This window comes from Bacillus rossius, chromosome 17, assembly GCF_032445375.1.
Source record: "Bacillus rossius redtenbacheri isolate Brsri chromosome 17, Brsri_v3, whole genome shotgun sequence".
NCBI lineage: Eukaryota > Metazoa > Arthropoda > Insecta > Phasmatodea > Bacillidae > Bacillus > Bacillus rossius.
In genome coordinates, this window is record NC_086344.1 from 22874684 (window position 1) to 22889888 (window position 15205).

General features: G+C 34.9%; 1 protein-coding gene across 1 annotated transcript in view; it reads left to right on the forward strand.

Moving 5' to 3' along the window:
* Positions 1–15205, forward strand: part of LOC134540896 (transcription intermediary factor 1-alpha-like) — a 92744-nt gene that overhangs the window by 19758 nt on the left and 57781 nt on the right. Inside the window, exons 4-6 of the mRNA XM_063383935.1 lie at positions 135–394; positions 2033–2227; positions 11504–11616. Of these exons, the coding sequence (XP_063240005.1) occupies positions 135–394; positions 2033–2227; positions 11504–11616 (568 nt within the window). The remainder of the gene's footprint in view (positions 1–134; positions 395–2032; positions 2228–11503; positions 11617–15205) is intronic.

The following is a 15205-nucleotide window of genomic DNA, read 5'->3' on the forward strand; positions in this document are numbered from 1 at the left end:
TATTTGTGGAATATTTATTTGTTTAATCTACGTAATATAAAAGTGTGAGAAGTAATTTTTTTTGAGATTGTATAACTGTACCACATCACACCCTGCGATGATTGTCCTGAGAGTGTTGCGTCGCGTGCCCGCAGGAGACGCTGTCGCTGTTCTGCGAGACGTGCGACCGGCTGACGTGCCGCGACTGCCAGCTGTCGGACCACCGCGACCACAAGTACAAGTTCATCCACGAGATCGCGGAGGAGACGAAGAGCGTGATCGGCGGCCTGCTGTCGGAGGTGAGCTACAAGCGCGTGCTGCTCACCAGCGCCATGAAGGTGATCGACGACCGCCAGAACCTCATCGCGGACAAGAAGAAGGCGCTGGTCAAGGACATCACGCAGATGGTGGTCAAGTAAGTCCTCGATGTCGGCAGGGCTGTTCCGATACCGATACCGGGCTCACTTATCAGTGGTATACGAAAATTTGGTTATCAGATACTTGCTTGTTTGTTTGTTTGTTGGGACATGTTATAGATCCTCTTTACTGCCAGATCATGTCAACCAAATTGATTTTTTTTTACAAGGCAACATCTAATAAATCGATAAACGCCGGCTGCACGCACAAAAAAGTGTCCCCTAATGCATATTGACCCATTACGCTGTGTCCCGTTACGCTCATTGTACGCTTGCGCCGCACCTATCTCTCTTCCACTCGATTGGAACAACCATCGATTTGCCTTTTTCGAGGCACATTAAACTTGAAACACTCCCATTCGTTTCCTACTTTTCCTATCGTCGTCCTATCCTTAACAGAATAACACAGATTGGAAGAAGTTAAATAGCAAACATGTATAAAAGTTATAGTTAAAATAATCTCTTAGTTAAATTAATAAACATATTTGAATTAATGAGTGCAAATAAAAGTAAATTTATCAATTAAATTGTAGATTTAATTTCACTCCTTCTTTGTATCCATACAAAATAGTGGTATTTCAATTATAATGATTCAATTTTATTTATAAAAGTATGCAATCATTTCATCAATGTTTTATGATGACGTCACGTTAAACTATCGTCCATAAACCGACTTTACAGACAACCAATTTTTTGTATTGTGTGTGTGTGTGTGAGTACATGTACAAAATACTGTGCCCAATCATGTTTTTTTTGTTTGTTAACATTTACTGTTAGTTAAATTATAACATTTTAACTGTCTGTCTGTCTGTCTGTCTGTCTGTCTGTCTGTCTGTCTGTCTGTCCACAAACTAGTAACATTTTCCTTCATCCACTATTCATTCTCCCCACTGGACTTCGAATCAACAGTGGCTCTCTTCTACTGTTTATTCCTTACCACGCACCTCGGTCTTGACACACTGCTTCACACCACTCACTCCTAGCACACAAAGCCCGTTACTTGTCGCTTGCTTTTAGCTCGCCAGGGGATCACTCACTCTTCACTTAACTGCTCTCGCAGGTCATAACGCCCTGTTTACATACCTCTCGGCCCTGCCGTGGAGGAAAGGTCGAGTGTAGCGAGAACAGTGGTGTCCTAGTTACGCCACTACAAGCGGATGGGGCTGTGGAAACTGGCGGAACCCTTGGGGGAAGTAAAGAAGGATCGGCTGCCAATCAGATTACTGTGCCGGGAGGGGAGGAACGGACACTACCTGCATTGCGTCTCTCGCAGCCTGACTGGCCAGCAGAAAACTCCATGGAAACCAGACACAGCATTGATTTATTTAGACCAATTCCCACACCATATCCAATATCCGACAATACAAGAAAAGGCACATTCCAGAATCAGTAGAAATATTAAAACACCCAGCAAACATTAATAGAGAAGATGGCTGCAAATTAAGCAAATCATGGAACCCTTTCCTTTAGAAATCCTCAATAAACATAGCTCTACATCTAACATCGGACAGATCGCCCCTGATTGGCAAAACAGCCCGGCCAACCAGAAGAAAGTAAGGCTCTGATGGGCCCACAGTGGCAGCATTGTTGCTGTGTGGTGTCGGCGAGCGTCGTGAAGTGTTTGCGCGTTCCCGCAGGCTGACCAACGCCATCACGGTGCGCGGCAAGCAGCTGGTGCTGCAGCTGAACGAGGTGTGCGAGGCGAAGCACAAGACGCTCAAGGAGAAGAAGATGGCGCTGGAGCAGTTGTCCAACCTCACCGACCACTGCATCGAGTTCGTCAACAACGCGCTGAGCCGGGGCAGCGACATGGCGCTGCTCTACAGCAAGAGGTAGGTTGGCTCTGCTCGTATAGGATGTCTACTAGGCTTTTGCAAATAAGTTTTTTATCGACCAAGCAAAGTAATGTCTCCAAAACAACTAGAGTGTTTATATGTATGTCTATATGAATTATGCATGCATGCATGGATGAATGGATGTATGAATGCATTAATATATGCATGCATTAATATATCTATGCATTAATGCATGGATGCATTTATGCATGTATTGATGCAGGTGTGTATATGAGAATTTGTCCGAATATATTGTTTGAATCGTTGATTGGAACTTCATAACATTTGGGAGATAAGTTCGTATAACCAATGGAATTATTAAATAGGTATATTGAGCATTAATGGTTTAGGCATTTTTTATATCTTTAATAAATATATCCATAGCTTTCAAAATAAAAATTAATTAATTTAATTTCTGGCTTGGAATCCAAAGAGGATAGTGTCCATATAGTTAATGATACTTAGAAAACCCCAAAAATGGTAAAGCATGAAAATCATGAATAACCAAAAACATTCTTTGGTTTTTTTATAGTATTTTGCAAAATTCAATCATTTTTGTGGAAACACGAAGTTTGGTGCAAAATACTTTTTTTACCGTGAGTTAATAAATGCCATTCTTCTGAAAACGTCACTCATTTTACATAACTTTTATTTGATTAACTTGACATAAAACTATTTTTTTTTATTTGTAGAAAAACTTTGTTTCCCAGTAGGGCTGTGAGAATGTGACTTTTTCAATGCAAATCAAATGTGAATTAAATAATGCAAAAAAATTGTGAATAGCAAATAATTTGCAAATATTTTCTAATTAAGTTCTAGGTATAAATCTGAATAATTACAGTCAAAATTTGGCATATTATAAATTGTTGTTTAACAGAGTAATTTTCTTTAGCTTTATATACATTTTTATTACTCATGTAACATGTAAATTTTTAAGTCTCTTCTAATGGTTTAGTAATAAAACACAATCAGTGATATAGAAATGTCTTCATCAAAAGCCAAGCCTACACCTTGCCATCAACATTACGTAAATTGCAGTGCAAAAAGACCAATTCCTTTACATGTTCTGGATCCAGGCATTGCTTCTTGGAAGTGACAATGTTCCCAGAAGCAAAAAATCAACGTTCTGAACTTCACTTCTTCTTCTGAAAATTAAAAACGGCAAAAAAAGTTTATGAAAGTAAACAGATCTTCGAAGTATCAGTTTTATTCTCCGCAGTAAATAGTCAAGCGATTACCAATCAATATATCGAAAGAGTTATTTATTACAACTGCTCGTAAGCATGGTCAATATTCCTTTCTCAGAGTCTTTTGGAATCAAACATGTCAAGGCAAAATAATTTTTAATGAATTTTGTTTATCTTGTCTTTTTAATTTTATCTAATTATCTATGTAACATTTTCGGTAGTTTAAAAAGCGATTGCGCTGGAGCAATTCTAGCAACACAATTCTCTGGCGATGGACCGCTCTGCTGGCCATAACCACAAACGGACACGTTTTATTTTTTGCTGTAGCCATGATGGCCGTTGTGTTTACTTTTCTATCGTTAAAAAAAATTTAGTGATGGGTCTATTCCGATTCCGGAATCGGCCGGTTCCACCGATTCTGCCATAATCACGGGATTCAGAATACAATGGTTTTGGAATCGACCATGACCGATTCCTGCATTGTTTTTGTAAGTTTGCAAGATACATCTACGCAACGTAAGAAAATATTAAAATTAGGGATGGGTCGGTACCGGTTCTCGGTTCCTACGGTTCTCGGCATTTTAACCGGCACCGAGAACCGCAGCTAAAATGCCGGTGCCAGTACCGGTACCGGTACCGGCAGTATAGCAAAACCCTTTACAAAAATAGTCCTTCACTACAACTTAAATGCAGCATGAAATGGCTCAACTCACGTTCAATTCGCATATGAATTATTTTTTTGGACTTCTGTGGAATATTCATCTCTAGCTATAAATTAAATTACACGTGAAAATTTTAATGTTCTCGTCACATCTGTAAACAATAGGGATGGGATTTTCGAATCTTGGATTCGTCGAATATACCGAATCCTATGGATTCGAGGATTCGTGGGATTCGAGGTAGGATTCGAGGTGGGTTTTTTAAGAGTTTTAGGTAGTAATTGAAAATTGTAGTGCTGGGCGAAGTTCGAAAATTTAGAACCGAACCGAACCGAACCCTTACGTTCAGTTCAGTTCGAAACCCCATAAAATATATTCGAAAAACCGAACGTTCGTTTAAAAAAAAAAAAGACGTTTTTCTAAATTTCTAACCCCCATTTGAGAACATTCACAAAACAGCACAACAAAATTCCATTACTTGTAATATTCCACTTTTATCGCATAATCGTCGCCTCAACAGTTTCAAGCGCAGACAAAATTAAAAAAAATTATTAGTCGTCGCATAACTTGCATAGCATTTTTTTCATATAGGCGCGCTTTGTTTTTTGTTTACTTTAGAGATTTTTGTATGCATTTCTCGTACTACGTAATATAAACTATCGTACAAATGCCAAAGGTATTGTATATTATACCTTTAACTATAGTGCGTGTACGAGAAGTGTTGTAAAATCACCAAACATTGCGTACCCCATACGTTAGACTAAAGCGCATGTACGATAACTCTCGTATTTCGGCAAAACTAACGTGATCAAGTTAACACAAGACAAATGCGGTAGGAAATGATTACGTGAATTACGTATTTTAAATTACTGGGATGTATTTATTTTCTTTGGCTTTTTTGGTTATAACAGTCAAGTACTGAAAATATTAATTTAATCTTGTGTATTAAAAGTACTGGTCCAGTAAATTTTACAGTACGGTACTAAGTTGACTAGCGTAGTCGCGGCAGCCATCATCATTTCTCGTGTTTTCTTTTTCCTGACGCAAATTTCTATAACCACACTTCTTATTTTACGTTTACAATGTTATTGTTCTTGAGGTGATTTGCTATGAGCAGGCTTACGTCGTTGAAGTTTTCCAAATGGAGAAAAGATAATGACGACCCAGATGACCCAGAACCACCCCAAAAAATGTCTAAAGTTTCTTCTGAAGAGCAGCATTCTTCCAAGAAAACAGCAACTGCAGTCAGCGGGTTTTGTAATGTAAATAGGTAACTTAATTCACATTCGACTTTTTTTTAATGTCCTATTAAAAAGTTTTACTTATTAAAAATGTTAGGTTATGTCTACCACAAAACTATGTTATGCTGAATGTTCGTCATCTTTATAATATTATATTTTTTTTAATGAAGGTTAGTATACACTGAAAAAGGAAGATACTCTTTATGAAATTTAGATGGAACTACTTCATGAATTAAAAGTATGTATATATAAAGAAATTAAATGCAAAATGATTTTCTCTAAACTGTTTTCTTTCCTTCATTATTTATTGCATAAACTTTACTTATAAAATGTTTTGCAATTTAATAAAGCTAAGCTATATAAAGTTTTAATTTTACATATGGCTGGAGAACTTTTATTTCTCACCATTCAGTTAAAGACCAAAATGCTGGTGGTCGGTTCATTTTAATTCAAAACAATTATTTCTGTATGAGGTTTGGTTCAGCTCGGTTCAAAATTTTTTTGCTATGGTTTGATTCAGTTCGGTTCGGTTCAAAACCAGAGAAATGAGGTTTGTCCAGCTCTAGAAAATTGTATACCTAAACTATATTATAAAGGTAACGGAAATAGCACAATCATAACATAAACAAAGCTGCATTTTGTCAATTAGCATAACTACTCAATCATTTCCAACCTTCAATAATATAACATTGCAGAAAAAAACGTAACTTTTTTTAAATGGTATCTGTTATACAAACGTATTTTATTGAAAACATAGGAAGGATTAATTTAACAGAGAATTAGACAGATGCAAACTTACGTGTGTGGTTTTTGAGGTTATTTGTCTCTATTTTATATCAGGTGTCTACACTATGCACTTATTTTATAATTTTATAAATACACATGTGATTTTTTTTAATACATAGGCCTATGTAATTTTTTAAAATAAATGTGTGATTTTTTTTAATAACATGTGAAGTTTAGTGTGGGACTGGGATTCGAGATTCGATGACAAACACTGAGGATTCGAACAAGGATTCGGATTCGACCGAAATGTGGATTCGTCCCATCCCTAGTAAACAAAGCACGTTATACAATCAAAACATAGCGGGAAGCCTAAAACTCACATAGTTTCGGTTCCCTGCAAGAATTTCCGAAGATTTCCGAAGTTTTGCGTTTGGTACTAACGCCACTTCAGCCGCTAAATCAGAAGTTTCCAATGAAAACAAGCATGTTGTGACTAACCCTTCGATTTTTTTTAATTTCAATTTTTGAGAGAAATCCGAAGTTGCACGAACGTGGTAGGGAACCGTAACTATGTGAGTTGTAGGCTTCCCAAACATAACAGTTAAAGGTGCCATAGATACATGTAGTTCATAGATGTGTGCAACTCTATAACGTGCCTCAGCAGAGATGTGAGAACAGAAAGACGCCATGTTTGTTTCAATTTGTTTTTAAAAATAGGTAGTTAATTGAGTTGTTGAGACGTAAGTAAGGGTGAGTGGTGTATAAAGAATAATTAAAAGTTCAAAATTCCACAGAATATTTGTTTAACATATAATTTAATTAATGACTGATTTAAAATTTTTCATAATAATTTTCGGCATTCTAAAATTTTATGCTTTTTGTGTAGTGCTTTGGACTGTAAGTTCACTGCATCTGCAGCCATCTAATGTAATGGCTAGTAACTTTATCTTTTAGGTAAACGGGATTGCTTTGAAGGGGGGATTTTTTTTTTTTTTTTTTTTTTTTTTAAAAAGTAAAGTGGTGTATGGATGTGTAGATGTATTTTACTATTGGCTGGTCAAAAAAAATGCTTGTTGACACTTCTAAAGTATAATTATTCTGGCCAAATAGAGCAAATTGTGTAAGAAATGGCATCAGAAATGTAGCAGTAATTTACTGTTGACTGTGCAAACAAACTGAATTCAATGTAGGTAATAAGTTTGATGGACATTTTAATACTTTAATTCTTTGAAAGTTCACCATCATTGTATTTATTTCCATTATTGTAACATTTTCTTTTTATTCCTATGTTTTAAAGGAGGGTGTATTTAGATTTCTTAAGGTAATTAACAGATTGATATAGGTAGTAAATTTTAGTTTTATTAAGTGTTCTCTATATTATTTCGAATTAATTTTTTTATTAATACATATTACATTTTTAATAGGTTGGTGTGTTTACTGTAGCTTGAAACAGTGCTTTTTTTGTAGCCAAAACAATAAATAGTTTATTACTTAAAACACCTCATAAATAATGTGTGAATAATATTTTTTTTATTGTTTAAGTCAGAACCGAGAACCGAGAACCGATTTTTAAGAACCGGTACCGAACCGAGAACCGGGAAAAAACAGGAATTGACCTATCACTAATTAAAATGTATGCAAATTTAATTTTTAAACTACATAATAAAATCATTTTTACGGAACTGAGATTTACGAATTTCGGTGATTAACGTATTTATTTACTTGCACCGCCATTTTCCCTACAGTACAAATGCAGTATCTACTTTTCCGCTTTAAGCGAAAGCATTTTTCGAAAATTACATTGCAGCAGCACTGCATTTAATAGTAAACCTTAAAAAAAATTTTAGGCAAAACCATCAATTTTTAAAGAAAATAATGTAAATTTTATTTACTAAACGTTAACTATTTGTTCATGGCAGCGACGTTTGCCATTGTAAACAACCTATCTTTTGTTTGAACTACCTGCCATGGTAAACCATACGGCCATGAACCAAGGTGACGTGAACGTGAAAATTAAGATGTTTCACATCTCTGCACTTTAAACTTTAAAGAATTATAAATAACATATTTTTTTAACGAGATTTTACCAAAATTCACAGTGGATTACTGCGACCAGATTAAAATAAGTTTAACAGCAACATAACCAAATTGCTGTAAATCGGCGTTATTGTGCGTGTTCAGCGATGCTCGTTTTACATTAGAAATATTTTGGAAAGGCAGTTGGCAAATCTGAATTTCCAAACATTGCTGCTGAAACGTTCGTAAATATTTATTACTTAACATAAACATCTTTTGAAAGTCGTTGTATTAGTTTAGAGGAATTGTTTCCGAAAAATTCTGAAACAAATTAAATGTTAACACGTGATGATTATTTGAAGAGTTTAAATATTTTGTGTAAGAAAATATCACCATAAAATGTGGAAATTTTGAGATGTTTAAATATGCACAGATCTTTCTTACTCAAGAACAGAAAATTTATTTTCTCTTTACGGTTATGAAGAACTGCAAGACTGGATGGATTTATTCTTTTTACCAAGTGAGATAATTAAGTTTTAGTTGATATATTAAAAAGTAAACATCTCTGTTGCTTTATTTTAGTGTGGTGCATATTTGTTTCCATCCTTTTTTTTTTTTTTTTTTTTTTTTACGCTGGTCCCTTGAAATATGTAAAAACGAGGTTATATTGTCATTTTATGGGGATCATTATTTAGTTGTGCTTAAAAATAAAATTCTTAACCTAACCGTACAAACCCTCTTTTTTTACAATAAAAACATTATTTACAATTTATGTCATAAGACAGCTTTGATTATTGGCAGTGTTTGAACACGTGTTTCGTCTAACCATATGCAAGGTTAAAAGGCCAAATTGTGCTAGAAATTCAAGGTAGCGTAACTTGAGGGTAATGAAAATGGTTTTTTAAGATTATATAAACTGTATATAATGTTAATTTATGCATATAAAATGAAATACAATGCAATTACATTTTTAAAATCATAAACAACCTTTTTTTGAGTATATTACTCTGTTGAACATTGTCAGATTAAAATTAAGGAATCGGAATCAGATTCGAAGAATTGACCCTTTAATTTAAGAATCGAAAATGGAATCGGAATCGGTATATTTTAGGAATCGGCCCAACACTAAAAAAATTCTCTAGATTTGTATTAGTAAAATTAATAGAATGGTGACCAACGAGTATGTGTGCATTAGTTTTTAAAGGTTATCATTGAAATTGGATGCGCTGGCATTGTTTTAAATAGTTTTACACTTTTATATGGCACAAACATGGCTCGCCCAAAAATTGTGCTGACAACTGGGTATAATAAATTAATTATGCTACACATCATGTAAAGTTTTGCAGTAAAATCGTAAGAGTTATGACAATTTTCATGCTACATTGGCTTTAACTGTTCTCAGTATGCCCATTTACCTAACCTAAAATTTGATGTAAGTAAAGGTCCGCTTACAGTTTTTTTTCTTCCATAAGTCCCTCGGAAAATGATTTCTCGAGGTTCGACATTATTGTATCACACGTTTTGTCAAACAAAAGTAATATTTTAATACATTCAAAAACTTTCGAATATTTGAAATTTTCAAATACCTAATTTGGTTTCGAATGTGAATCGAATCAAATATTTGATTTGCACGAATATTTGCAATTTCGAGTATTTTCACACCCCTATTTCCCAGTAAACGTTCAAATAAATCTGAAAAATAATACGGAAATAACTTATTTTCTCGTTTGTTTACACGTTAACGTATTTGTAATTTTATAGTTTAGGCTAAGAAATAAGAATTAATGGCATGAGAAAACATGTTACAGCGTGTTTTACGTATGTCTAGCCCCGTCACTTTGTTTACTTTTACTGTAGGTGTTAATATATATAAAAATGTACACATTGTGTGGGTTTTGCCAAATGATGGGAGTTTGTGTACTGCACTATTTAGCACCTTAAAAATATACCATGTGTATTTTAACAGTAAGTTAGCTTAGCTTCTTGGATGAATTTTATGAATGTTGTATGTATAGATATTCACATGTATATTTAATCTCTATCAGTACTTCTGAAAAAAAAAATGATCTTTTCTAAACAAAACTAATAAAAATTGGTGATTTTTTTCTTAACTTTTTTTCAAAAGTTTTCTGAGAGTGACTGTAATGCTTCAAGTAGTTTATCATTTTAACAAGTGGTCAAATTAGGTGTATATATATTGCAAATATTGTTATATTGTAAAAATGCTTTGTTAGGTTTTTTTATCTTTATTCAGAATACTTAATAAATACATAGTTTAGATGATTGATTAGGTTAGTTTAGGTTACCTGCATTTAAAATTAATGATGGATGGAATCCCAATTTTCTTGAACCAGAATCCTAAATTTATATCCCACAGAGTATCTTGATATACCCCTCGAATGACACTTAGGTCTCAGAGGTCAAAAATAAAATAATATACAAGAAATAAAAATAAATATTTACTATGGTGTTGTAAATTCCAACCCTTTTAAATGTTTGTTTCATAATTTAAATTTCCATAAAATACATACTCTAATATTTTTATACAATTACATGTTTAAAGTACACAATATTGGGGAATGACTACAGGATAGGTATGAAGAAAAAATTGATGTAGTTAAATTCAGAGGTTAAGTCAGTGTTGAGTTTTTTAATTTACTCTTTATTTCCTCTGATATTTTTCTTCAAATCTTTTTCCTCTAATATAGAATCCTTCAAATACTAAGGAAAGCCAACCCACACAGACAGGTATCTACAGGCAAGTTCACACCACCCTCCATCTCAGAAGAGAACAGTCATCTCAACTTTGGTAAGCAGAGCTCGAGCCATTTGTGACGAAGACAGTATTGGGGAAGAATTGAAATATCTTTCAAGTGCTCTTAAAGCGAGTGGTTATTCAAAGTCAGAAATCAGGAAAGCCATGAAACCACCTCAACAGAAAAAGAAAGAACATCTTCCTAATAAAGCCTTCATTCCTTATGTCAAAGGAATTTCTGACAAAGTGCCAAGAATTCTTAGGAAGCAGGAAATTCATACAGTTCTCAAATCCATAAACAAGATTGAGGGGTCTCTGACATTGGTGAAAGTTAAAAATCCTGCCGAAAACCTAGCCAGTGTGTACAAGATTCCATGTTCCTGTGGCAAGGTATATGTACCTATATAGGGCAAACTGGCAGACGAATAATCACAAGGGTTAAAGAACACATCAGTGACTACAAACATGAAAACCCACGATCAGCTATAGCAGAACATTCCATGGAAACCAGACACATCATTGGCTTTGACCAATTCCACACCATATCCAACATCCGACAACACAAGAAAAGATGCATTCGAGAATCAGTTGACGTATTAAAACACCCAGCAAACAATTTTGTTTTCTGTGTAGCAAATACAATTAGGGTCAATGCAGATTTGTGCGTAATATTTGCTCGTCTGTTGCAGGACTGTTACTCACCACCTTCAAAGGATCAAGAGCAGAAGGGCCGACATTCCTAACCCAGAGATCCCAGTTCGAATTGGGTTGATACTGGACAAAGTTCCTGACCTCTTGAAAGGTGAGTAATATTTTTTTTTTCCTTCCTAGAATAGTTTCGTGCCTCTAACCAGGGTGTCTACAGTTTGCTAGAAAGTCCCAGAATAAATAGTAATAATGTCCTTGAAGTCATAAAACTAATTTCTAGCAGCCTAAATTATCTCTGAGAAGGTCTTATCTTTTTAATACTAAAAAAACTGTGCTCCTGCAAATAGGTGACTGTTCACTTGATAATTATTGTTGGCATGGATATTAGTGTAGACTTTTATTTATTTATTATATGTATTTCCCGGTATTGCCCTTTTCAACACCCTGTTGAGCAACGCCAGGGGTAGCCCCATTCCTCAATGCCATCGGGATCTTGCGCATATTCAACTGAAAGGAAGAAAGAAAAAAATTAATGTTTTCATAAGTTTCATAAAATTATTTCTTGTAATTGGTCTATCTTTCAAAATGTCATTTGTAACAGATCAGGTGGGATATGCATGAAATAGCCGGTTGCTTTACTTTTGAATTACCGTATACCTGAATCTAAGACACCTTGAATCTAAGACGACCCCCAAACTACAGCTTCATGTTTTCAGGGAAAAATAATTTTATTGTATTAAACACATGGCAACAAATTAGATATAAAATTGAAAATATGAATGTTATAAAGGATTTCAACCACCACTTTTGAAATACTGTTAACAGTTTATGTACAAACAGAAATAAATACCTATATGGCTGGTACTGTAACTGTTGGAAACTGTTAAGTGTTTCAATATGCTGAAGAAGAAACTAGTCAATAAGATTGGCGCCATCTTGTGATATAGAACATTCCAAAAACATCAGTCGTAACATGTGCAGCCAGTAACTACTGCACAACCTGAAAACATTGACCCAAAATAGGTATCTTTACCTAAAAATCAGTGTATCTGAATCTAAGGCGACCCCTTCGTTTTGAATTCTAAATTATGGTAAAACATGTCGTCTTAGATTCGGGTATATATGGTAATTGCCCTGGAACAGGGATCGCCCACAAGCGCGACTCTTCTCGTAGGAGTTTGTGGCCCTACAGCTGACTGCACTGCCACAGCACAAAGAAAATGCTGCACAAAATCAAAGCTTCGCACCCCCTACCATCGCACCGCCCCGCCTCCGCACTCGTCGAGATGCGTTTTTTATTTTAATACAGGGGTGTCCACTCATCTAGAAAACCGGGAATACCGGGAATTTGAAGATGTCAGGGAATTGCAGGAAATGGGACAATGTCAGGGAATTATTTAACCTTTTAAATTGTTCGAAAGCACCGAAGCACCGGCTATTTGTGCCATATATTTGGCATTTGTACCACAAGTTCGCTCAATGTACAATTTGCCATGTGTGTCGCACCCGTTGGCGTAGTATTTTATTTCAAGCCAGTACGTTACTCCATACTGTTGCGGTAATATACCATATTACTGTTACGTCTGGTCAGTTTGGTCTGACGCAAGACGAAAAGCTGATGCTCTCGATTTGATCTTTGTTACGGTGTGGTAAACAATAACTTACTAGCATGAAAGATGTAATATGTGCCTTATGTGAAGAAAGGAAGACGGGTTGAAACTTCTCGACTTGAGCTTTGAAGTTGTGGACGCCATTAACAAATGCATTTACATCATTATTTGTTCCGTCTGCCATATTGTAAATAACTTTCTTAGCCAGTCATTTACAACATTGATACACAATGAAGTCATCCGTGGTGGCGATTATGTTTATTGTTATATAAAATGTAAAACCTAATATACGTTGGTTAAAATAATTAACAGTACAGATACGATAGAGACTGATAAAATTTTAACTTATTGTGGATATATTGTCCCTTTTTTTTGGCGGTGCCAATGAAACCGTTGGCTATCTTGCTTTGCGCTGTTGTCGTACCAAAGTGCTTTTTTTTTTATCTTTGTTTGACTGCGTTTTTGAAAATTGAAATGTTTGTTGTGAAAAACTGAACAGATTTGCATATGTGATATGTTAAGGGCACTAGGCCTAACCATGAAAACACTTGCGTGTTATTTAATTGCTATTGAAGACATAGATAGAACCTAAAACACCTGGTATACAGGTTATTGGTAGTGCACTTGTAATTTTAATATATAGTATATTTATTTTGTTTAAAGTTTTTGACTTATTAGGCTATATTATTTTAGTTTTGAGACATAGCAAAATCCAGAAAAACTAAATTTAACCAAGGTTAAGTGAACTGTGGTGAGAACAGGTGATGGGAATGGGAGTTCAATGGAATATTTTTTGAGGAAATCCAAATAATGCTGCTTCCTCTTCCTGATGCTGAGGAATGCCATATTTGCCTTCACTACACATTCGTTTAGCATGGCTAGTTCTGTAGACCAGACATTCCCAAATAAATTAGGTTTGTGTGCCCAGAACTGAACGTATAACATGTTCTCACATGCTTAACATTTTCAACAATACTGTCCATGTCGTATTTCATTAATGTCTCCCCTACTGCTCGCGAACATTTTGTCGAATTAGCATTATTGAGCACTTTGACTCCAGCAACCAAACAACAAAGACACATTAACGATTAGTAGTCTCGTCACACAGTACAACTACTTGTTTGTTCTTTCTCAAAGACCGCAGGTAAGATGTGTGTAATATATGTGCATGAGTCAAAATTCCCTGAACTTTACAGTGAAAAATGTTACATTCCCATTTACTGGAATTCAAAACCTTATTTTTTCCTAACATGTTACATGTTTTTACAAACTTTTATTTTCACCTACCAGTCACATATTTATTCAACCATTGCCTTATGGCTGGATGGTAAATCTTGCAATAGTTTGTTCGCTTTAACAAAAGTAGAAACTGTGTTCTCAGCTAGTTTAGTTGTGTTGTCTTGTCTTTAGCTTTCATATTGAGACATTTTCTTTTAAAGTAACTTTACGCTGTATTCCAGAACTCTATGACAGGCACCTGTCTTTGTTTGCATTAGGTGATGCTCGAAATTTACGTTTTTCACGTGTGTCTTCTTTTCCAATCTATCAACAACTTTCTAAAACTTGCACGTCATAATGCCTTTTTCTTTTGTGAAAACATAAAAATCCTTCGCCTTCATACTCCTTTGAAAACACAACTTTCGGCAATTTGTACGTTTATTAACACGCAGTAAATCATTAACAAAAAACTATCATAGAATGTTGAAGAGTAACACAGTACATCCTCTTCGAAATGTTAAAGAACTTAATTCTACAGATACGCACTCGTTACAATAAACTTGTAGATCGTTTCGGTACTACCAATTCATTGTTTGGTATTTCATAATAACTACCAATGTGATCTACAATTTGTATGCGAGAAGCTGAAGTCTTGGAGTCTATCGCCAGTTCGCTCTATGGGCACGTCAGAAAAACAAAACAGTCGAGATGACATTGCATACATTACCACTTTGTATCATTAACATGAATTTTACATGTTTCAGAATGAGTCAACATAATTTTATCGCAAAAACAAATTAATTTCACGCAGATATTGCGATTTCGTCGTATTTTGTGAAATATCATGGATATTGTTTATCACAAGTTTCATTAAATCGAAATGCAGTATATTAACTTTTAATCACTACTCAGTAA